Genomic DNA, 26,165 nt, shown 5'->3' on the forward strand with positions numbered 1-26,165 from the left:
ACATGATAACTATGTAAAAATATATAAGGGGGGGCGTGGCTAGCCAACTACCAACATGGACGTGTTCTAGAGAGCTCCCAGGGAGAAACTTTCAATCTGGTCCCATCCACCTGCCATAACCCATCCAAAGTCTCCCATCCTCATCCAGGCAGCTCACAGAACACTCGACTGGCTTATTCCAGGAAAAGCGGAGCCTCCTGGCCCTGTCCAAAGCTAGAATTGAGTGCGGCCTAGTAGACGCGAGAAGCCAGGGACTCGCGTGATTGCGCTCCCCACCGGAGGCCTACCGGAAGCGGCACTGTGAACGCGCCAACAAAAGAAGAGGTACATAGGGAGATAGAGAAGGGGTGGACAAACCTTGGGACCCCTGGGGCTCCCCTCTTAACACCTTAAAGTCCTGCAGAGCAGCTTCATTAGTAAGACCCCACCACAACAGCACAGGACCCTTCTCAGCACAAACCTGCAGAATATAAGAGACAGATAACTCCAGACTGTCACAGGAGCCCAATCTGTTTATCAAACAGGCTTACAAGCCTCTACCCTGCCATACATCGACTGGCTGCAAGGGAACAGGACACAGGGTGGCATAACAGCTACTGAATACAATCTGCAGATTCTGATCCTATACACAATACATATAACCACCAGCCGGCTGCAGGACTATAGATTGATAAGCCCAAACTCAGGGTGAGGAATAGCTCCCACAACAACTACCTGACCAACTGCAGTAACCCTGGAACATAAAAGTGCTGGGAAATGAACATTTGTAAAGTCAAAATTGCAAAGAATGCTGATGGCGCAGGGATGGCAAGCTAAACAACTATACTGAAGCAGGCGTGCCCAATCCTGAACTTGGCAGTCTCTGATACGTCATCTTTATTGTACCCTAGCGTTTACTATACTCATACTTGGGTGGCAGCAAGACACAGAAAACAAAGTCGGATACGGCCTCTAAACTTGAACAATTTGCACGGCATCCCCCTCAAAATGGCGCTGACCCCAAAAGGGTCCACACGGAGCCAAGCAACCCTCCCTCCCCTCCACCGCCTCAGCCGGAGGCTGCTACTCAACTACCCCTGGATGCTATAACTGACTGCCGGACATCACTATCCACTAAGCTCGAAGAGGTAAAGACGGACCTCTCCCTGCTGCGGGCAGATCTACAGAACATGCGTGAGCGGGACAAGGAAACAGAGAACAGAATATCCACTCTGGAAGAGACCTGCAACCCACTTCTCTCTGCACTAACCTGCCTTGACACAAAACTTAAATCCTGCATGGACAAACTAGATGACTATGAGAACAGACAAAGGCGCAAAAACGTCCGTCTTGTGGGCCTCCTGGAGTGCAGACCCAGTGGCCTTCGCTGAAGGATGGCTTAAAAACTCCTTTCCATTAGCCCCCCTCTCACAATTCTATGCAGTTGAAAGAGCTCACCGAGTGCCTGGTAGGAGCCCCCCCCGGGCGGTCCCCCCAGACCCTTTATAATCTGGATCCTCAACTTTAGAGATTGCAATGCAATACTCCAGGCGGAACGTCAAAGCCCAGATGTCATGGTGGATGGGAAAAAAGTCTCAGTGTTCCCAGATTTCTCAGCGGAACTACAGCGTCAACGAGGAACCTTCACAGCAGTCAAACGACAATTCCGCGAGGCCAACTTGAAATACGGCATGCTATATCCAGCCAAATTGAGGGACCAAGCCGGTGATAAGAGCCCTCTTCTTCCAGACCCCGCAAGAGGCCAGCGACTGGCTAGATACTCGGGGGCCCCAATCACCCAGAGCCAGTCCCAATCGACAAAACTAACAGAATGCAAGGGCAACAAACATAACTTGCTAATATGACAGATGAGACTACTACTACTACTAACTACTGATATATCAGGGCCAAACACTTGAACTCAATACCACTGACATTACACATATTGGACACATACAACGGGCCTCCTTTGGCCAAATACTACTGGGAGAAATATCCCTCCATATGGATACGCCATCACTGCTACCTGACAGCACTTAACACTAAGGGCTCTGGCACACGGGGAGATTAGTCTCCCGCGGCAAAACTCCCTGTTCGCGGGCGACTAATCTCCCCGAGTTGCCTTCCCCCTGCCATCCCACCGGCGAACATGTAAGTCGCAGACGCGGTGGGGCGATTTGCGCGAAATCGCGCCGCCGCGTCTGCCATCCCGCCGGCGACTTACATGTTCACCGGTGGGATGGCAGGGGTAGGCAACTCGGGGAGATTAGTCGCCCGCCAACAGGGAGTTTTGCCGCGGGCGACTAATCTCCCCGTGTGCCAGAGCCCTAAGTGTGACACCAGGAGAACTACCTCTGTACCAAGGCAATACTAGATAATACTATTATACTGAGAGCCACAATAATAATTAATACCACTAATATCAATTAATTTCCAAGATGAAGGATTCACTTAAGGTACTCTCTTGGAATATTAGGGGTCTAAATTCCAAATTCAAATGGGCACTGATGTTTGATTATGTCAAAAAATATGCACCTGATATCTTACTATTACAGGAAACCCACCTGGTGGGCCAAAGGCTGATGGCTGATGGTGGCTCATACTTACCATGCCACCTTCTCCTCCCATGCCAGAGGCGTTTCCATTCTAATTCGCAAGGGCATCCCAATGGAGATATTAGATCTAACAACCAATCACTATGGGCGATTTATGGCTTTATGCCAAACAGATCCATTAATATAAATATTCGCAGGCTATTTACCAATATTCATTCCAACCATACCAATAAAGGTTCACGCGTAATAGTCTCACTTGATGCAGCCAAAGCCTTTGTCGCATGGCCCTACCTCCTGAAACTTCTCGAGAGGTTTGGCCTCGGCGTACAGTTTATTAAATGGGTGGGAATGCTATATGAAGCACCAACAGCAAGAGTTAACGTAAATAGATGTCTATCCCCAGAGGTATATGACAAGGTTGCCCATTGTCACCTCTCCTATTTGCTTTAGCAATAGAGCCCCTCGCCATTCTGATCCGGCACTCTCCAGCCATAACAGGTCTCAACTTGGGGGTTGTGGAGGAACGTATATCTTTGTATGCTGACGATGTCCTACTGTATTTGGACTCCCCTGGGGCCTCACTACAGACAGCCTTACGCATAGTGAAACATTTTGGGTACTTCTCCGGTTTGAGAATCAATTGGGACAAATCTAGCGTATTCCCCAACAATTTAGAACCTATTGTTAAAACCATGAAAGAGAAACTGCTGATATGGGCCAATCTCCCCCTATCTATCTGGGGCAGAATCAACCTGCTTAATATGATATTCCTTCTTAAATTTCTCTATATTTTCCATAACTCACCTATTTTCATTCCGCCCAAATTTTCACCTCTCTAGATAAAACACAGACTGCCTTCTTATGGGCCAACAAACCTCCCAGATTCTCCAGAGCCAAGCTTAGAGCACCAATTACAGAGGGCGGCCTAGGCATTCCACACTGCCAATTGTACTCCTTAGCCGCACAGGTTTACTATGTCCAATGGTGGTTCTCTCCTGACCTTACCAACCCCAATGTTCCACTACAGGCAACCCTAGCTAGCTCAATGGAGTCACTGAAATATATCCCATTTCGTAAACTATCAGATATCCAAACCAATCACCCAGTCATCGTGACACCCTACAAAGCATGGCAAAAGATACTACACCTATACAAATTGAAGTCCCCAATCCTATCCCCGGGCCTCCCATTGTGGGGAAACTCCTACTTACCAAACTTTCAACAAATTGTCCCATACCGAGTGTGGCCTCACTGAGGCATACATACACTGGGAGATGTGACCCATGCTGGGGCCCTGTTACCTAGAAACCAGATCAGACATACAGACACAGGAGAGCTGTAACCCTGGTTCTCATGCCTACAACTCAAACAAGCCTTCCGACACCAGTTCCAGAGAACCAAACTCCCCTTTGTGCTCACGAAGAAGCTTGAAACCACCCTCCGAAATCCCTCCACTAAAAAACTGATCACCACACTATACTCCCTGCTCCTCTCTACCCTCCAGTCTCCCTTTCTCACAGCTCAAAAAGCTTGGCACCAAGACATACCGGAGCTAGACAGTTTAGATTGGGAGGAAGCGACAGACAGGGCCTATGACTATCTGATCTCTACAAGAGAGACAGGTTAATCCAGTTCAAAATCATACACAGGCTCCATTTGACCCCTCTACGTCTACATCATATGGGAATCCGCAATTCGTCCCATTGCCATAAATGTGGTGCCCCCGAGGCCAACTACTTTCACTTAATGTGGTCATGCCCACAAATACACCACTTTTGGAATCAGATCCTAGCCCACATCCAAAACACAACATCCCTACCTAAAATACTCAATCCCAAGGTTTGCCTATTCGGCATTTTGCATGACATTACTCCCAAATCAGCATTGCGCATCCTCTGTAGAACATTACTGTTTTATGCCAGGAAAAGTATCCTATTTCAATGGATGGCACACTCTCCCCCGACAATTGCCAGCTGGCTCAATTTACTTAAAGCCCTTCTTCCACTGATACAACTCACCTATATAGCAAGGGGATGCCCCCAAAAGTATGACAAGGTATGGGGAACATGGGTTGAAGCCATGGAATAATGCCACAGGATCCTCCCTGGGAATCTGAACCTCCGCTGGTAATCCCAAATCCTCCCCTTCTTTAACAGAAGTTGAACATTACCTCGAGTAGGATATCACTGATTATTTAAACCAATGTACTGTATATATCCTGACCAAAAACACGCTTGTAGAACCAGTGTCAATGTTTCATGTTGTTATATGTTATAAATGCATAAATAAAAAAAAAAAAATATATATATATATGGGGATAATATAATAACCTCTCAAATACTTTATTTTCCAGTAGGTCCTTTCAACGGACACAGGGACACCGACCCGGTTTAGAATACGGGAGGTCCTGTTTAAATATTCAGAAAGGAATTTTTACTGTGAGAGCTGTGAAGTTGTGGAACTCCCTCCCAGTCATACTGATACAACTGATAAGGGGCTGGATGGCATTTTAGCAAGTGAGGGAATACAGGGTTATGGGAGATAGCTCTTAGTACAAGTTGATCCAGGGACTGGTCCGATTCCCATCTTGGAGTCAGGAAGGAATTTTCTTTCACCCTCTGTGGCAAATTAGAGAGGCATCAGGGGTTTATGGATTTTTTTGCCTTCCTCTGGACCAACTAAAAGTTAGGCAGGTTATATATAGGCATTAAGGTCAAACTTGCCCCCCACCTTCTCTTAAGTCACTGATTGGCTACCAACTTTTAACAGGTTAGAGAGATGCAAAGAAGGAAGTAGTGTTCTGGCTAGACATCTGCTCACCCCAGTATTTAAAGATTATATTTTTGGCTAAGTATATTGAAAACATTTTTTTTTATTTTGCGCAACCTATCTACCCAGTTTTTTCACTGAACAATTCCTTTAAAAGTAGTGGTAGTAATCTGATATAATTTTAAACAGTAACCATATCTGTTCTGTGTATTTAGTTGAAAACCTCCTTTCCCAAACCTCTAGTTGAAACAGTTATCTAAGAAGATTTATCCACCCAGCCTGCAAGACTATTTTCGGAACCCCCAGATGACCTAGACCCTAAGCAGAAACCAAATACGTAAAAATGAAGTTTGGACACAGTACAAGTAGGAAGAAAAAAGTATAGGGAAGAAAAAAGTATAGGGAAGTAAAAGTGACTTACTTTCAAATAACGACCAACGACACCTACAAAAGGCGTTCAAGGCACCAAAACAAACAGATTTGGCTGCTCCGTACAGTACTTCAAACCACTTCCTAGTGAAGAAATGCACATTTGTGGCGTCAGCATCACGTGACTCCGACGTGACTGTTCCGTGATGAAGTCAAAACGCTCTTGCGTGTAGGCGGGCAGCCGGCAGTTGACAGTGGGAGGAACCGGAGGTTGTGAAGGGGGAAAAGTTACATCCGGGAATCTACAAGTCATATAAGCCCAAAGCTCAAAATGGCTGAGGTTTTGGGATGATTTGTGAAGTAACTGGTAAGTAACCCTTTATTTGTGAGGAGTAATTTAGTTGCTCAAAAAATTAAAAGTGCATGTGAACCTGGGTGGTGGTATGTACGAATTGTTTGTTTAGGAGGGGACTGTGCCGTGAAAAACGAGTAGTTTTTCTGCAGAAGTAAGAAACAAAAGTTGTGATCGAGTGTTGTTCGATGTTCGTAATACTGTACCGTTTTCGTGTTCTTGATCGATTAATTTAGACATGGAATGACTATTCGTTAGAAAGTGAACCCAGTTCTAGTTAAGAACAAAGAAGTCTGCAAAGTAAGATCAGAACGCTTGGATAGAATGTCTAGGTGCACCACCAGCGCTATCTCCAAACTCGGATAATACAGTAGTTCTGTGAAAAAAAGGTTTCACAAGATATAGATAGTGCACACAGAAGTTTTCTTTTTCCAGAAAATGAAATGGTGGTAATTTGCTTTTACATAGACAGTTATGCATTTTTCTAGGTGTGGAATAGTGTGGCCAGGTTATGATTATTTGCAATAAATGTTGGGGGCCATATGATTGATATGTGTTCACAATTATTCAAATTATATTTCACACAGGTGTTCTTATTTGTAGGATTTTATGTATTTCTATTAGTAGACATTCTTAAGGTAAAAATATTTATCAACCCAAGACCTCAATGAATCAGTTCAGCCACTATCCAGAATTTTGTTAATTATGATTGCTTTCTTTGCCTTACTAAGCAAAACTTGTTTAAATGCTGTAAGTTTTGCCCTGGTGGAAAATACTTCATTAACACACCAAACTTCTTTTCTCTAACTAGTGACATGAGTGACATCCGCCTGTCACTGCAAACACTGGAAAGAAATGATGCACGAAAATATGTACCTAAGTTAAATACACCCTGTGTGCACAATGACCGGTGGATGCATTGAGGCCAAAAATGTGCATTGCAGCATTTTAATAGTCACCTGTACTGTTTTAGAAAGTAGGCAGGTAATTTATCAGTTTTGTATATATTAGCAGTATTCGGACACAATGGGGTCACTTATCAAAACTGTGTAAATCAGGATGTGGGCTGCATCAATAAGCAGATGTGAATCTAACAATTTAGCCAGATATTGGTCGGTCAGGCCTGTTGGAAGGACCAAGTCAGCAGCTTTTATTGGCTTGTGTATGGCCAACCTTACTTTTGCTGTTATTGCTCCTAGTTGAAAAAGTCACCGTGGTTGCAGTGGGTTTCTGCCCTGGTGCAAATAGTTTTTTTTTGTTTTTTTGATAACTGAGCCCCACAGTCTTTTTTCCTCCAGGAGTCCACAGAAGCTAAAATATCCTTGTAATATTAACTTAGAGGAAGCTTGAATGGTGTACATGGAGCAATAAAACTTGGACCACCGTGTCTTGAAATACTCACATGAACGCTTCTTGTATGTTTCAGCCACAGCTTATTTTACTTGATTTAATCAGAATAATGACAGGCTGACGTGGGCATTTCAAGGCTGGACTGCAGCTGCAGTTAAAACCATAAACTGCAACATAAATTGGAGCCACCATGGGCAGTTTTGGCCTCTTCTCAATCCATTAAAATACACCAGCATGTTATTATTAGCCATAAGCTGGGTAGCATTAGCAGGATAGAAATCTGGAGCTCCTATCCGTTAAAACAGCAGATTTCTTCCGGACAGGTGTCTGGGAGAGTTGTATTCTTCTTGCCTGTCCTTTGTTCTGAGGGCAGGCTGAACAGATGAGGCTCTGTTCACATTAGCTGAGGGAGGCGGTTTTACTGACATCCCTTTGCAAGGCAGCAGTAAAGAGAGGCTGCAAATTTACCCTTATGTCTGTATTTTAAAGGGATACTGTCATGTGGAGAAGTGCTTTTTTCACAACACATCAGTTATTAGTGCTCTCCTGTTGATGTTACCGCCCAATGGCAGATGAGGGCATTTTGTTGCCCACATGAAATCATTCTCCTCACAGCAGCAAAGCAACCAGAAATACAACCGAATAACGTCCTCTGTAAATTGCCGCTTGTAAAAGGGACTTCTTACTTTGTTCAGCAAACATGCAGAACAGAACATTTTGGAGCAGTTAAAAAAATAAATAAATAAATTAAAAAAAGAGAGTTTTATCTGTGATGAGTTACATATGGTGCAGTTCAAATGTGTTTTTGGATGCTTTGTTACCCATGAAGTGTAAAGTTTTCTGACATCACCCAATCTGCAATTCCCCTAAAGGTGGCCATACACGGGCCAATTTCAGCTGCTGATATCGATCCTTTAGACCAATTCAACAGCTTATCTGCCTGTGTATGGGCACCAATGATGGTCCTCCTGGACCGACATTTGGCATGAAATCAGCCAGATCTCGAACTGGCAGGTTTGATTTTTCGGTCGGATCAGGGACCACATCAGCTCGTTGATGTGGTCCCCGAACAGACAGCGGCTATGCCCGCCGTTTTAATGCAAACGAATTAGCCCCATATATAGCCCTCCCGTAGGTGGGCATATCAGGAGAAGATCCACTCACTTGGTAACCTCGCCAAAGGAGTGGATCTTACAGTGTATGTCTACCTTAAGTGCTACATCACATGGGTAGGATGTGGGGGGTTATGCTGACACTGTGGTCAGGGAAAACCAGCAATGGTTAAAACAGCTACAGTATGTCTGCCTGTCACAGCTTCTGATAACATGAAATGTAATTTGACTAAGTATGGTTATTGGTGGAGTTCTACCTTTCACTGCTTCATGTTCATCACTCGAGGTGTTTCCATTTAAAATTATTGTGTGTTAATGGGGCATCTTGGCTTTTGCTGGCTTTTAGCATGTGTGGTTTAAGGCATTTCTCTGGCAAGTGAATATATGTTGTAAAGCCTAGTATTACAATAGGTTTAGCCTTTCTGTGTCAGCTTGTACAGTAAAGGCCATATTATATACACTTGTAAATAATGATATAGAGACTTCCAAGAACAATAACCCCACATGCAAAATACATTATACAGTGAGAGGCAGGAGTGTACTCACACATAAAATACATGGTTACCCCCTCTTACCCTTCCAAAAAGCAGGTTACGTGCCACATTAACTGCTGCCTTGCCCTCCACCACATCCTCCACTCATTACTGTCACTGCTCAAGGCGTTGCTCAGGACAAAATAGTATACCAGTTTATGTCAATCTTAAATTAACTTGCAATACAGTCAGATATACTTTACATTCTTTCATCCCTGTAACAGTAAAGGAAGTTAGCAAACTTCTGGTCTGCTCCTAACCCACAACCTGCACCCTTGACCCCATACCTTTTCACCTCCTTCACTCAATATCTGATCACTCAGCCCTGCACTTACCCACCTGCTTAACCATTCACTTTCTGCTGGTACTTTTCCATTTTCATACAAACAAGCACTAATCACACCCATTCTTGAAAAAGCTTTACTTGATCTCTGCTCACATACCTGCTATCATTCAGTCTCCTTCTGTTTGTGTCCAAGCTGTTGGAAAGGCTTGTTTACAAATCACCATCTCACTCCTGACTCCATTCTCAACACACTGCACTTGCCAAAGTAACTAATGATATTCTACCAGCAAAGTGCAAATGTCTTTTCTCTTTTTTTTTTTTTTTTTCAGCCTGAATGTCTGCCCCCTATACTACAGTTTGTTTAAATAGCTACCACCATGTTGCCTGCACTGGTAAGAGTTGTGTGTTTGATTTAGAAAGACTAAATTAGATTAAATAAACTATAGTTTTTCTCAAGCAAACACAATTTTACCAGTGCAGTGCAACAGTGCATTATATTTTATTTATTTATTTAAAATAAATATTTCATTTTTTTTGGCGTTACTGTTCCTTTAAAATGGCAGTTTTCTATTTGGGATTATTCAATTGCACATACTACTAGAAGAGTACATGGATTAATAAATATTGATATTACATTTTCATCACAAGCTGCTTTTCTTATGTTGACTACAGGTGTCTGTTACTTTACTAATTGTCTTGCTTTTTTTCATTTTAAAGGTCTACATATTGTTTAGTTAATTGTTTTTCCTCTCGTCCACTAAATAAAGGGGACTAAAAACATCACCTTTATCCAACTTTAACTTTTACTTTGAACTGCCAAAATTGGCTACAATTTTAATTCTGTGTGTGGAAGTGACGCAGATTCATGTGTTTTCATGAAGAGAGGGGAAAAGCCCGAGGGTTACAGACAGATGAGGCCCAAAACATTTCCAGCCAGCAACTACACTGGCAGCAGCAGACAAATGCTGCTAGAAATTCGCGAGAGCCTCCGTCACCTGCCAAAACCATCTGATGTAGCCAAGAACGAGCAGCTGTCGGCCAAAGCAGAGGATTCCAGGCAAGGGCGCAGTACCACCAAATTCGGTACCTATCATAAGGCACTAGCTGAAATTCGGAATTCTCTTCTACCATTTGCCAATGTGTCAGGCTCATCTCCAAGAGGAAATTCAGAGATCAACAGGCAGATGTTTCATGACCTGCAGCAAGCAGGTTTTGATGAGGTAAACTATTGTGTTAGTCCTTTCAATTCTACAATGGTTAAAGTTGTTCATATAAAGAGATGTTCCAGAATACAAATTTATTGTATTGCTTTAATGAATTCTTGCATATATGGTGCCTTTTTCAGATTTCAACAATCTTTCTCTGCTGCAGGCGTATAAAATGTTACTACTAAACACTGCTAAAAAGGGGCTGGGTTTACTTCAGTTGTGTTGAGTATTTACTGCCTGTTGGAAATGGCAAAATGCGTTGAAAGATGTAACAATTAGCAAAATGCATTGGCCATCATAGAGGGTTTTTTTGTTTTTTTTTTGCACTGCTGTGCTATAATCTTAGTTTAATTTGAGCTTGTGTAAAATAAGGGCTGTACTGCTTCTTTAAACCACCAGTTGTAGAATGGAATGCTAATAAATCAAAAAATTAGACAATATACTAATTCATAAACCATACCTCACAACATTTGAAAAATGCAGAGGGACAAAAAGAAATGCCATGGTGGAAAATTTTGACCATGCTTGTTTTTGTGACCATGCCCCTAATAACCACTCACATTTTCAATATTTGGCAGGTTCTGTAAAGTTTGAACACATTTCTGTGGGTTTTGGGCATTTGTTTTGTGTTATTACAGTTTTGCTAATGAAGGTGAAATTGCCCTTTTTAAGATGTCTCAGTTCCCCCAAGAGACCTGATTAGTTTATTAGTTACAATTCTATCAAAGTGCTGGTGTTTGTGTATTCTGATCTCTGTGCTGAAAGCCTACTTATTTATTTAAGTTTGAGAAACTTTGTATCTTTTTTTGGCATTCAGGGCAGGAGATCAAAGGGAAATAAGAATCCTGAACTGCGGGCTGAGCTGTTAAAATCAGGACTGTCCCCAAAAATTGGGACAGGTGGAAAGTATGCATAAACTAGTATATGAGCTGTTATATTTCATCTTAAATTTGAGCTCTTAATTTTGACCTTTATAAGATTGTTTATATCAAGACTACATATTACTATGTGGCTTTTCAGTCTAGAACCATAACTCCACAGATCAGCTTGCTGATGCACACTAAAATTATATATTGTGACACCTTTATAGTTCTGTCTCTAATTAGATTTTGTGCTGCATTTTGGATTGCAGTGCTGCTAGCACTGAGAATATAACATCTTGCATAATGTTACTTTATTGTGAATGCGTCATAGTAACAATCCTAGTTGACTTCTACTTCAGTTGTAATATTATGTGCTTTTTGGCCATAGATAAGACCTTTAACACTGAAATAAAGTATAAGTTGATTTTTAATTTCTTAATCTTTCTTTGATATATTTGGTATATCATCATCCGATCTATTTTTTTTTTTTTTGCCCGTGAAAGAATGAAAAACACCCTAGAGTTATGCCTGGGGATGTTAGTGGGTTAACTGAACAAATGAAGAGATCATAGTATTACTAAGTATGCCTTAACAGCCAGGAACATGTAGGTGTTTGTACTGGCTGGATAAGTTGCTGATCTCTTAATCAGGATGATGCAGGATGCAGGTGGATGAGGAAAACACATAGTAGCTCTGCTGGTTGGTTTAAAAGGGCCAGATCAGCTGTATAAATCTGTTTATGTATAAGATGGAGATTTTGTCATCAAGCTTTTTGTCATGAGACTGAATTGTTGTAGTTTTCATATGTAATTCAAAGATTCAGTAATGTAATAAGGGGTCTGAATACTTTAACAAAGTAGTTATACATAGCTCAAATCAGGGTGACTAAGATAAGCCCTAAGCATCTCGCTTTTTTGCTACCTTAGATATTTGTACATCTACATATTCCTATTTCATCCATGGTTTCAAATATCTAAGATAGCAAGCATTCAGTGCTGTAGTGAGGGTTTGAATACTTTAACAAAGTAGTTGTTATACATATGCTCAGGGCTCACCTTAGCTCATATCAGGGTGACTAAGATGAGCCCTGAGCATATGTATAACAACTACTTTGTTAAAGTATTCAAACCCCTCGCTACAGCACTGAATGTTTGCTACTGTAGATATTTGGAACTATATTTTTACTATCCATCATGGCTAACTGGGGCATGCTTAAAGAAGAAGGAAATTTGAAATCAGTGGGAGGTGCCAAAATATTAGGCACCCCCCATTGATTAAGATCGCTTATCTGATACCCCAGACTGGTGCTCCTGTTAGGAGAAAATCTCACCAGCCCAGAGTACATGCAGGTGAGCCATTCTCTTCCTTTCTTCTCCTTTTGATACAACCCTGTGGCCCGTGCATACGCAGTAGAGTCAAAAAGCTGACACTTTTTTTTTTTTTTTTTGTTAAAGTGCAGCTTTTGGCTCTACTGTGCATGCGCAGCTGGCACAAAGAAATAAGACTGAAAAGGATCGCTGGCCTTTTGGTAACATGACCACCAGCCCAGGGTATCGGTGAATACAATCACTTGTGGTGATTCCACTTTTCCTGGTGTATTCAGCGGTATTTTGTATATAGAAAGCCCCACCTTGTCTGTTTTGTTCTATGGAGCCTTAGGAGTATGTGTAGTGTTTCTTCACTGGCAAAATTCACCTAGCAGAAAAAAAACTCTTGTGACTCTTATCATAATGGTATGGGATCTGTTATCCAGAAAGTTCCAAAATATGGGAAGGCCGTCTCCCATGGACTCCATTATAAGTTAATAATTCTAATTTTTTAAAATAATTTCCTTTTCTCTATAGTAATAATAACCAGTAACTTGTACTTGATCCCAACTAAGATATAATTAATCCTTATTGGAGGCAAAACAATCCTATTGAGGTTATATCTTTATCCCTTATCCGGAAAACCCCAGGTCCCCATCATTCTGGATAACAGGTCACATACTAGTATACTTGTTTTATGTATACAGTGAGGAACATAAGTATTTGAACACCCTGCGATTTTGCAAGTTCTCCCACTTAGGAATCATGGTAAAAAATTCAGGAAATCACACTGTATGATTTTTAGAGAATGTATTTGTGTTGCACTGCTGCACAGTGAACACCTGAGAAAACACCAGTGTTAATATTTGGTTCAGAAGCCTTTGTTTGCAATTTAAAGAGGTCAAACGTTTCCTGTAGTTCTTGAACAGGTTTGCACACACTGCAACAGGGATTTTGGCTCACTCCTCCACAGAGATCTCCTCTAGATCTGTTAGGTTTTGGGGCTGTCGCTGAGCAACATGGAGTTTCAGCTCCCTCCAACGATTTTCTATTGGATTTACGTCTGGCCACTCCTTGGTTATCCTGGCTGTGTGCTTTGCGTCATTGTCATGTTGGAAGACCCAGCCACGACCCATCTTCAATTCTCTGACTGAGGGAAGGAGGTTGTTGCTCAAAATCTCACAATACATGGCCCTATTCATCCTCTCCTTAATACAGTGCAGTCGTCTTGTCCCTTCGCAGAAAAGCACCACCAAAGCATGATTTTACCACCCCCATGCTTCACAGTAAGGATGGTGTTCTTGGGATGCAACTCATCCTTATTTTTTCTCCAAACACAGCGAGTGAAGTTTAAATCAAAAAGTTCTACTTTGGTCTCATCTGACCACATTACTTTCTCCCATGCCTCCTGTGGATCATCCAGATGGTCATTGGCAAACTTCAGATGGGCCTGGACATGTGATGACTTGAGCAGGGGAACCTTCCATGCAATGCATGATTTGAAACCATGATGGCGTAGTGTTCTACCGACAGCGACCTTTGAAACTGTGGTCCCAGCTCTCTTCATGTCATTGACCAGCGCCTCCCTTGTAGCTCTGGGCTGATTTCTCACCTTTCTTATCAGTGATACCCCACGAGGAGAGCTCTTGCATGGAGCCCCAGTGCTAGGGAGACTGACAGTCGTCTTTAGCCTCTTCCATTTTCTAACAATTGCTCCAACAGTTGATCTATTTACACCAAGCTGCTTGGCAATTGCCCCATAGCCCTTTACAGCCTTGTGGAGGTCCACAATTTTGTCTCTGGTGTCTTTTGACAGCTCTTTGGTCTTGCGCATGGTAGTAGTTGGAGTCTGACTGACTGTGGGATGGACAGGGGTCTTTAAAGAGCTCAGACAGGTGCTACTAATTTAGATTAATGGGTGGAGTAGAGGTGGACTTTTTAAAGGCAGAGTAACAGGTCTTTGAGAGCCAGAATTCTTGCTGCTTGCCAGGTGTTCAAATACTTATGTGCACCAGTGCAACACAAATACATTCTTTAAAAATCATAAAATGTGATTTCTTGAATTTTTTTTTTTTTTTTAAATGCTGTCTCTCACAGTGGGAATGCACCGCACCTACAGTGTGAATTTCAGACCCCTGCATTATGTCTAAGTTGGAGAACTTGCAAAATTGTAGGGTGTTTAAATACTTGTGTTCCTTACTGTAAATGCTCCTCCTTTTTTTGTTTTGTTTTGTCTTGTCTTTGTTTTTTACATTTATTGAATTTTTTTTTTTTAATAAGGATATGGTTATCAGAGCACTTCAGCAAACTAATAGCCGCAGCATTGAAGCAGCCATTGAATATATCAGCAGGATGAACTATCCTGAAATGTACCAAGAACCTCACATTGCTGCAAGAACTCTCAATGCCAGCATAAAACCTCCAGGTAAAATCTATTATCTGTGTCTTTGACATTGAAAGATAGTTTATCTCCAAACTGATTCTTTTTAAGTACTTACTGCATATCTAAATTCCCAGATCCCTGCTTGCTTCTCTGAGATATGGTGCTGGCAGCCTACAGCAGTGTGAAGACTACAGTGACATCAATGAAATCTCTCTTCCCTTCCTGTAGGCTGCCAGCGGCAGCCTTCCTATTCTCTGAGCATGTGTGTAACTTGATCCTGTCTCCTGTTCTGAGCTACAAATGCCCAGCCAATCAGAAGCGGATCTGGCAGAGGGGAGGGGGGGAGGGAATAAAACACATGTGCAGTATGAAGCAAGGAGGGAAAGGAAGGGAGAATACCTTTTTAGAGATGGCTGCCTGTTCTAGAAAATGTGAAGTAAGTGTGACTGAGTAAATATTTGATTAGGTGAGCCAAAAGTGTGGCGTTTTTACTAAACAATAGGACGACTATTGGGCAGTATGCTTTTTAAATTTTGACTTGCATTCTCCTTTAAGCTGACATTTAGGATGTATATAGTATGTAGTTCTGAACTAATGTGTGATCTTTCGGCTTTGTAATGAATAAAAAGGTTTTCAAATAGGGTTGGACTGCCAGTCCTGCAGCACTACTGGAGGGGGAGGAGTAAGTGAGTAAGTAGTAATTTAGGTTAAAAAAACACACATGCCCATCAAGTTAAATCTCTGTATGAATGCTAGGTGATCCAGAGACAGGTAAAAAACACCATCAGAGAAATTTGCCTCAGAGGGCAGGAAAAAATCCTTCCTGATTAAAAAATAGCAATCGGACCAGTCCCTGGATCAGCATTGTACTAAGAGCAATTTTAAAAAACCGTTGCTAAAAAGCCATCCAATCCTTCTTTCAACTAATCTAATATATCTGCCAGTGCAACTAAACCATAGAACGAATTCTACAACTTCACAGCTCTCACTGTAAAAAATCCATCTGGATATTTAGATGGAGCCTTGGAATGGATGCCCTCATGTCTGATGGAAGGACCTTATGGAAAATAAAGCATTGGCGATTTTTTTTTTTTTTTTATATGATCCGTTTATATATTTATACATGGTTATCTTATCTCCTTTAAAAGGCCTCTTCTCCACCATAAACAACTTGTCCAGTCTTTATTTATAACAGAGACTTTCCATACCCTTTACTAGCTTAGTTGCCCTTTGGATTTTCTGTAATTCATTAATATCCTGTTTGAGCAGTGGAGACTAAAACTACATGCCATATTCTAGATTAGGCCTTACTGATGCTTTGTAAAGTAGAAGAATTACTCTCTCCTGCAAATCTGTATATTTTTTAGTACAGCTCAGAACCTTGTTTGCCATTGCAGCTGCTTACTGGCATTGCAAGCTATAGCCACATTTATTATCTACAAGGACCCCCAGGTCCTCCTTTATTATGGATTTACCTAATGCAGTCCCATTAAGGGTATAAGTGGCTTGCATATTTTTACATCCCAGGTGCATAGTAACATAGTAAGTTGGGTTGAAAAAAGACATACGTCCATCAAGTTCAACCATAATGCCTATATATAACCTGCCTAACTACTAGTTGATACAGAGGAAGGCAAAAAACCCCATCTGAAGCCTCTATAATTTGCCGCAGAGGGGAAAAAATTCCTTCCTGACTCCAAGATGGCAATCGGACCAGTCCCTGGATCAACTAGTACTAAGAGCTATCTCCCATAACCCTGTATTCCCTCACTTGCTAAGAATCCATCCAGCCCCTTCTTAAAGTTATATAATGTATCAGCCAGCACGACTGATTCGGGGAGGGAATTCCACAACTTCACAGCTCTCACTGTAAAAAATCCTTTCCGGATGTTTAAATGGAACCTCCCTTCTTCTAAACGAAGTGGGTGCCCTCGTGTCCGTTGGAAGGACCTACTGGTAAATAAAACATTAGAAAGGTTATTATATGATCCCTTTATAAATTTATACATAGTTATCATGTCACCTCTTAAGCGCCTCTTCTCCAGTGTAAACAGACCCAACTTGGCCAGTCTTTCTTCATAACTGAGACTTTCCATACCCTTTACCAGCTTAGTTGACCCTCTCTGGACCCTCTCTAACTCAATAATGTCCCGTTTGAGCACTGGAGACCAAAACTGAACAGCATATTCTAGATGGGGCCTTACCAAAGGGGAAGAATAACCCCCTCCTCCCGTGAATCTATACCCCTTTTAATACAAAAACCTTGTTTGCCCTTGCAGCTGCTGCCTGGCATTGCTTGCTACAGCCAAGTTTATTATCTACAAGGACTCCAAGGTCCTTCTCCATTATGGATTTGCCTAGTGCAGTCCCATTAAGGGTATACGGGGCTTGCATATTTTTACATCCCAGGTGCATGACCTTACATTTATCCACATTAAATCTCATCTGCCACTTAGCTGCCCAGATTGCCAGTTGGTCAAGATCCTGCTGCAGGGATGTCACATCCTGGATAGAATTGACTGGTCTGCAGAGTTTTGTGTCATCTGCAAACACTGATACATTACTCATAATACCCTCCCCTAAGTCATTTATGAACAAATTAAACAAAAGTGGACCCAGTACAGAACCCTGAGGGACCCCACTAAGAACCTTACTCCAAGTAGAGAATGTGCCATTAACAACCACCCTCTGTACCCGATCCTGTAGCCAGTTTTCTATCCATGTGCAAACGACTTCACTAACACCAATATACCTTAGCTTAGAAAGCAGTCGTTTGTGGGGAACGGTATCATGACCTTACTTGCCCTTGCCCTCTAACATTGACACTGAAACGCAACATTGGTTGCCAGCTATACAGTCTCATAAGGGTTCCAATGAAAAAAGTAAGAAAAAAAAAAGTGCAAAAGACAACAAAAAATATTTAAAAGCACAATTTGCTTTTTCAGGGGAAAAGAGACCAAGGATGAATGGGATATTACAGAAGCCAGGGGACAAAAAACTATTTAATTTGAGCTAGCGATTCATCCTTTAGAACATGTACTGTCTAGTACCTGTGGGAGTGGGATAAAATCAGCAAAAGTTCAGAGTTGGGGAGGTTCTTAAGAAGGATCCACAGACTGTAAATTGTATCTATCAGTCTTCATTTCTGCAGTTCCTTCAGTTTGTAAGGCTGATGCCACACGTGGCGTAGGGCTGATATTTTCGGCAAGCGGAAAAACGCAAAAGGCTCGCGTTTTCATGCATATATTGGCTACATGTGCCTGCACCCGAGTGTATTCCATTCATTCGGCTGCAGGCACAAGTAGCAGGCGTAGGGCTGAATTTTCGCCAAGCGTTTTTCCGCTTGCCGAAAATATCAGCCCTACACCACGTGTGGCATCAGCCTTATATCTCCCCAGCCCTGCCTACATCTGTGCCTTGATTGGTCAGTTTTATTGTCTGTCAAGAGAGCTGTGCTCAGATTGGAGAAGCCAAAAGGAGAAACCTGAGCTCAATGGATTACAACAGGAGCTCTATAAACGGATACGTTTTGATAAAAACATGTTTTCCCATGTATTCCTTTAAGAAGCTTTAAGTGTTGAGGCAGAATACTTCAGTATGAAGTAATATTGCATATGGTGTAGTATAATGTCAAGACAAAATTATAAATAGAGTTGAAAAACAGCTGGTCAATTTTAGTTGTTCAGTCACAAACAACAAACTTGGGAAGTTGTTCCACCCAACTTTTAAATATGAAACTATTGATTATAATATAATGCCAGTACAGTTTTAGCCACAGTCTTTCAAGATCAAATTGATGTGACAGCAAGTGTGTCTGAAACATCACCTCCGGTTAAAATACATATACAATATATTTTGATTCCTGGACTGGAATCCATATGTGGACAGTGAAAGTTTACTTGGATGATATCAGTGCTGTTTCATTTAGTGCACGTTAAACAAGCGTATAAAAAATTATTCTGAATTACACATTGGAACCCGTATGTGAACAGTACAAGTTAATTTCATATGTTACTACCCATGCGTAGTAGTTATGCTTATAGAAAGATTCTACAATAAGAATTTTATTACAGTAAAGCCTAAAGTTTGACAACGCCTTTTTATCGTCCCACACATGTAATTTGCGTCTCTTCCCTTTCCAGTATGTAAATTTTCCTGGAATTTACACTATTTTGACGGATTGCCCTGGTGTATGTGAAAGTTGGGGTTTTACCGCATTGTATAACAAGTTAGTAGACTGTGGTAATCTGCACTAGGTGTAGTGGTAGAGGGTGTTTTAAGTGATTTTAACACAGATGTACAATTTTAATTACATTCAGGTTAAGTTTGATGCCTTTAATGGCATAGTAATTTGTTTCAGTGTGCAATGTGTTACGTCCTTCTCTACTGTAGATTCAATGGTTCTTGTTTTTGGGATATATGCTTGCACCATATGGAAACTATTTATAAATATCCTTTTTTTATGCATTTTCATAATTTACTGACCACCTATTTATTATATGTAAAATATTAAAATCCTTAATTGTGAAGTTTTATGACTCTAAGTATGTTATTAAAGGCATAACTTATTGTACAATCTTTTTTTTTTTTTCCCCCTAAACTTTTAGGCAACATGCAGAATCCTGTGAATCGTAGGCAAAGCTGGAAGGGTTCTAAGGAATCCTTGATCCCTCAAAGGCTTGTGTCTCCTTTGTCTGACAATGTAGTTTATGCCTCTGAGAACTCCAGCTCCCAAACAGAAATGGGCAGACCTTTGTCAGGTTCAGGGCTCTCTGCCTTTGCTCAAGCACTTCCTGTTAATGGACAACGTGTGAATCCACCACCCCCTCCTCAAATGAGGAGTGTAACACCACCACCCCCTCCTCCTAGAGGACAAACGCCTCCTCCAAAAGGTACAACTCCTCCTCCAACATCTTGGGAGCCTCAGCCAAAGCGATATTCTGGCAATATGGAATTCTTAATACCACGAATGAACTCTATTCCATCTGGAAGTAGGCAAGAGGGTTTTCCAGTTTCATCAGTTAATACACAGTCTCAAGGGCAAAGAGCCATAAATTCTGTTCCTGTTGGTAGGCAACCTATAATCATGCAGACCTCTAACAACAGCAAGTTTGCATACTCTGGAAGGTCAGGGATGCAGAATGGTAATGGATCAAGTGAGTTCATAACAAATCAGGGAGGTGGAAATATTGGGGGTCGGCAGCCTCCTCCACCCTACTCTATACCTAATGGTCCAAACACTACAACTTTACAGGTACAAAGTGGTAGCGGTGGACCTTTATCATCTAATGCTTACAATAATAGCAATGTGCCCCCTTCCATGCTTGTATCAAATCGAAACAGTCACAATTTAGAGATGTACAACATTAGCTTGCCAGGTCACCCAACTTCCTGGCCTCAGGCTTCGTCTACACAGTCAGCTCCTGGGAGTAACCATGACATGCTGTCTTGGCAAACTAATATTCCTGTTAGGTCCAACTCTTTCAATAATCCAGTGGCAAGCTGGCAGGCACTGTCTACTAACACACAGACTTCTGCCACTACTGTGACTGCAGTCACTCCTTCTCCTATTCAGCAGCCTGTAAAAAGCATTAGGGTTTTAAAACCTGAACTACAGACTGCATTGGCACCCACTCATCCTACCTGGATGACACCGAATGTACAGCCAGGTCCTTTTCAGGAAGGTGTGTCACATAACACTTCAGCGCAACTTGCAGAGGCACCAAATTACCAAGGACCACCACCACCCTATCCAAAACATTTACTACAGCAAAACACTACTGTTTATGAACCTGGATTAAAATCAAGCAAGGAGGATGCTGCAGGTGTATCCACATGTACCCAAGAGGAAATGGAGAAAAATACAGAGCCTACTACAGGCATCACAGAGAAAAAACAAATAACCACATCTCCTGTGCCAGTTAGAAGGAACAAGCGAGATGAAGAAAGGAGGGAGTCACAAATTCAGAGTTATTCACCACAAGCGTTCAAGTTTTTCATGGAACAACATGTGGAGAATATACTGAAATCCCATCACCAGCGTCTACACCGAAAGAAGCAACTAGAAAATGAAATGATGCGGGTAAGTGTGCCTTTTGTTTGTTGTGTTTTATGTATTCATATTGGCTTGTTTAGTGGAATATTTGGTTATGATTATCAGGGGAGAAGAGGGGGTGCTTACAAAAGCAGCCCTATTAGTGAAAAACAATCAACATAACCTATAGGTAACTTTTAAATACATTTTATATTTTCAAGAGTAGTTTTTTTTTTAGTGTCAGTATCACTTTAAGATTACATTAAAGGAATAGTTCAGCGTGGGAGGGGGGGCATATGGGACGTAACTGTTCAGTTAATTTGCTTTTAAATCTGACCTCCCCATGTGGTATCTATATCACAGGTCGCAAAACGTGTACTTACTTACATTAGACTGCTATCTTTTAGGATGATACTGACCAGAAGCCACTAAGGACTTAAAACGTAGTTAACCTTACATATTGCTATTGTATACAAGTAGCTTTGAGGTATAAGCCTTATCAAGATTATGCCACACAACGTTTTCAACGTTCAAATCCAGCCAGGGCATTATCTGTGAGTTGTTTTCCCCATGCTTGCACAGGTATCCTACAGGCACTCCTACAGTCAAGTTTCTCCTCCAATGTTTCTTAAAATGTATCGTTTTTTTTTTTTTTAAAGAAAAATGACCTCAAAACTTGCAGTCTTATAGCATCCTGTCTCCTACAGTTTAGGGAACCAGATAAAACACCCTAAATATGAATGCCAGGGTCCACTGAACAGTTTGATGCCCAATGTGCATAGGTTTACCTAAACATGTGACTTATAGGGGTCCAAAAATGAAAATACCCCATCATTTCTGTAATTTCACTTACTGGGAAATCAACACATTTACTGCATTTTATGTGGGGTTAAAGCTACTTTCACTCAGAGAGCCATATATATTTTTGGAAAGTACACATCCCCTAAATCCAAAATGGGTACACATGTCATTTTACTCCATACTACTGTAAAATTTTCCTAAAGTTGGTGATTTTGATGACATTTCAAAAAATCACCTTAAGACGTTTGCTTTGCTCATATTTTCTTCTACAGGTCACTAGGTAACCAGATAAAACACCAAAGGTCCACTTAATAGTTTTTTAAACCTATTTATATAGGTTTATCAAAAGTACATAACATGTAGAAACCCCAAAATATACCTTGTGCATATTAATTTTATTTCTTAAATTCACACTAATTCATAAACACACCACCAGTCTTGTGTAGTAAAAGCTGCAAAAAAGTATGGTGACCACCAAGTACCATATATTTATGTACACATCCCCTAAATCCAAAATGGGTGCACGTCTTTTTACTTCAAACTACCAAACTGTAAAGCTTTCCTAAACTTGTCGGCATTTCTAACAATCGCCTAAAAATTTTGCAATCTGCTGCATAAATCTCGCACAGTTTCTTATATGCAAAGGCAGTTCAACCTAAATATGAATATCAGAGGACTACTGAACAGTGTGATCCCAATATGCATAGATATACCAAAGTATATCTTATGTATGGGACCCCAAATAACAATTGGTGGAAATTTAATTTTCTCACCTGCCACGTTAGCTTCTGCAAACAGAGCACCTGGCAGTGTAATATGGTGTAAGACCCCTTAACTGTACAAAGGCCCCCAGAAATTACAAATTCTGATGAATCCAAAATAAGTAAGGAGGTCTTCCTGCACCAAGCCACAAATTTTCCACACTGCAAAACAAATACACTGCTCAAAAAATAAAGGGAACATTTAAACAACACAATGTAACTCCAAGTTAATCACACTTTTGTGAAATCAAACTGTCCACTTAGTAGCAACACTACTTGACAATCCATTTCACATGCTGTTGTGCAAATGGAATAGACAACAGGTGGAAATTATAGGCAATTAGCAAGACATCCCCAATAAAGGAGTGGTTCTGCAGGTGGTGACCACAGACCACTTCTCAGTTCCTATGCTCTCTGGCTGATGTTTTGGTCACTTTTGAATGCTGGCGGTGCTTTCACTCAAGTGGTAGCATGAGACGGAGTCTTCAACCCACACAAATGGCTCAGTTAGCACAGCTCATCCAGGATGGAACATCAATGCGAGCTGTGGAAAGAAGGTTTGCTGTGTCTGTCAGCGTAGTGTCCAGAGCATGGAGGCGCTACCAGGAGACAGGCCAGTAACTCAGGAGACATGGAGGAGGCCGTGGGAGGGCAACAACCCAGCAGCAGGACCGCTACCTCCGCCTTTGTGCAAGGAGGAACAGGAGGAGCACTGCCAGAGCCCTGCAAAATGACCTCCAGCGGGCCACAAATGTGGATGTGTCTGCTCAAACGGTCAGAAACAGACTCCATGAGAGTGGTATGTGGGCCCTGCAATACCGTGCAGGACATTTGGCATTTGCCAGAGAACACCAAGATTGGCTGATTCGCCACTGGCGCCCTGTGCTCTTCACAGATGAAAGCAGGTTCACACTGAGCACATGTGACAGAGTCTGGAGACCCCGTGGAGAGCGTTCTGCTGCCTGCAACATCCTCCAGCATGACCGGTTTGGCAGTGGGTCAGTAATGGTGTGGGGTGGCATTTCTTTGGGGGGCCACACAGCCCTCCATGTGCTCGTCAGAGATAGCCTGACTGCCATTAGGTACCGAGATAAGATCCTCAGACCCCTTGTGAGACTATATGCTGGTGCGGTTGGCCCTGGGTTCTTCCTAATGCAAGACAATGCTAGACCTCATGTGGCTGGAGTGTGTCAGCAGTTCCTGCAAGACGAAGGCATTAATGCTATGGACTAGCCCTCCTGTTCCCCCAGAATTGAATCCAATTGAGCACATCTGGGACATCATGTCTCACTCCATCCAGCGACGCCACGTTGCACCACAGACTGTCGGAGTTGGTGGATGCTTTAGTCCAGGTCTGGGAGGAGACCCCGCAGGAGACCATCCGCCACCTCATCAGGAGAATGCCCAGGCGTTGTAGGTAGGTCATACAGGCACGTGGAGGCCACACACACTACTGAGCCTCATTCTGACTTGTTTTAAAGGAGAAGGAAAGGCTAATAAAGAGTTAATCTCAAGCTGCAGGCATACCTTCAGTTGTCTCAATAGTGCCCTTAAGTCTACCAATATTTCACATGTTCAGAAGATCTGCAGCCGAACAGGAAGAAAAAAACGCTGAGCTGTGTAAAGAAAGTTCCCATAATGCCTCACTCCTGCACAGACACCCAGACTAAGTGAACATGCTCAGTTAGTAAGACTATGAGTCAGCTTCCTGCTGATTGGCTCAGATCCAGATTCCTGGGGGCGGGGTGGAGTGAGTTCTTGAGGGAGGGGGGAGCAGCAGAGAGGGGAAAGCTGCGAGTCTGTGGCACAGGAATTACAGACACAACTAATCGTTTTTCAGAGAAGTGCAGCGTTTCTGTTAGTGCTTATGGCTGTATTTACATAGACCTTTCTGATAAAGCTTACTTAGTTTTTAGCTTTCTTTCTCCTTTAAAGGAGATGTCAACCCTAATTTTAATTTCACTTCTAATGGATAGGGTGCCTTACCCCCACTTAAACTGCATAAGTGCCGCTCCCTCAATCTCCTCCTACAGCCTGCACCACCTCATTCTTTTCTGCTCCGTTTTGCCTGTCACCCAGCCATTTTGCCTGGTGACGTCATTGAGAGCGCGCGCCTGACCTCTTCAAGGATTTATTTTTTTTCAAGCTTATGCTTTTTTTAAACAAAGCTGTACAGACAGCTTTTTCCTTAAAATTAAACTCTTAACTGCTAACACTGTTTAAGCTTGCAAGACAATGCCTATGCGATCGGCTCATTGGAGGATTGACTGTGGGCGTGGTTAAAGAGTTCAATCATCTGCTGTGTAGAGAAGAGATTCATCTCAAGTGAGCATGCTCATAAAAACGGCTTGGAACTGGGCATGTGCACCACGCCAGGCAGACAAGGAGATTCTGAAGGGAGGGGGGAGAGGGAGTTATCCAGCTCTGCAAGGAGAGAAAATCCAAGGATTCGCTGCAGCTTCAGTGTTTGTTCTGAGGGACAGGAGTGGCAGGTATTTAAACAGTACTGCGAGGCTTTTCTCTGCTAAAATTTTTGGTTGGGGGGTTGACATGTCCTTTAAGGACATTACATCAAAGTTGTATCAGCCTGTAGTGTTTTTTTTTTTTTTTCACTTTAATTTTGAGTGTGACTCCGTTGGATCAGCCTGTAGTGGTTTTTTTTTTTTTTTTTCACTTTAATTTTGAGTGTGACTCCAAATCCAGACCTTCATGGGTTGATAAATTTGATTTCCATTAAAAATTTTTGTGTGATTTTGTTGTCAGCACATTAAACTATGTAAAGAACGAAATATTTAATAAGAATATTTCATTCAGATCTAGGATGTCTTATTTTTGTGTTCCCTTTATTTTTTTGAGCAGTGTAGTTTTTAGGGGACAAAAAAGACTATGTGATTAAAATAAAGAACTAAAAAAAAAAAGCATGTATTTGTGTATGCACGTGTGTACACTTGTGTATGTGAAGTGGGTGAATATGGGCAAAACAAAAAAAAGCTGCAGTTAGTGTGTGTGTGTGTGTGTGTAAATGTGAGTACATGTGTAAAGAAAGGCCACTTACTGTTTTTTGTGTACTAGAGGGACCCAGGATTGCTGAGTCTAGCAGGTAGGAGCTGGGGGGCTGTAAGGGCCACGCCTAACAGCAGACACAGTTGGGTTGGGGACATCTGACTCTCTGCAGTGGCGCCAAAAGCCCCCCCTGTAGAGAGAGAACCTTTTCTGTGCAGCACGTAGGTACTACTTGCTTGGCAGTTAAATCCTTTTACTGTAAGAATGTAGTACCATAAACTAAATGTACAGTGGTGTGAAAAACTATTTGCCCCCTTCCTGATTTCTTATTCTTTTGCATGTTTTTCACACAAAATGTTTGTGATCATCAAACACATTTAACTATTAGTCAAAGATAACACAAGTAAACACAAAATGCAGTTTTTAAATGAGGGTTTTTATTATTTAGGGAGAAAAAAAATCCAAACCTACATGGCCCTGTGTGAAAAAGTAATTGCCCC

The 26,165-nt window shown here is 41.8% G+C and overlaps 2 protein-coding genes across 3 annotated transcripts in view; one reads left to right on the top strand and one right to left on the bottom strand.

The window, feature by feature from the left end:
- Positions 1 to 5,765, bottom strand: part of katna1 (katanin p60 (ATPase containing) subunit A 1) — a 49,860-nt gene extending 44,095 nt beyond the window's left edge. The window contains exon 1 of the mRNA NM_001078965.1: positions 5,725 to 5,765. The gene's annotated coding sequence lies outside the window, so the exon portion shown is untranslated. The remainder of the gene's footprint in view (positions 1 to 5,724) is intronic.
- Positions 5,766 to 5,936: 171 nt separating this feature from the next.
- lats1 (large tumor suppressor kinase 1) overlaps positions 5,937 to 26,165 on the top strand; it is a 58,975-nt gene continuing 38,746 nt past the window's right edge. Inside the window, exons 1-4 of one of the 2 annotated variants that reach the window (XM_018094273.2) lie at positions 5,937 to 6,039; positions 10,023 to 10,525; positions 14,964 to 15,108; positions 19,674 to 21,148. In XM_018094273.2, the coding sequence (XP_017949762.1) occupies positions 10,181 to 10,525; positions 14,964 to 15,108; positions 19,674 to 21,148 (1,965 nt within the window). In that variant the 5' untranslated portion in view covers positions 5,937 to 6,039; positions 10,023 to 10,180. The remainder of the gene's footprint in view (positions 6,040 to 10,022; positions 10,526 to 14,963; positions 15,109 to 19,673; positions 21,149 to 26,165) is intronic. The other variant, XM_018094274.2, reaches the window with a different exon arrangement.

The sequence above is a fragment of the Xenopus tropicalis genome, chromosome 5 (genome assembly GCF_000004195.4).
Source record: "Xenopus tropicalis strain Nigerian chromosome 5, UCB_Xtro_10.0, whole genome shotgun sequence".
Classification (NCBI taxonomy): Eukaryota; Metazoa; Chordata; class Amphibia; order Anura; family Pipidae; genus Xenopus; species Xenopus tropicalis.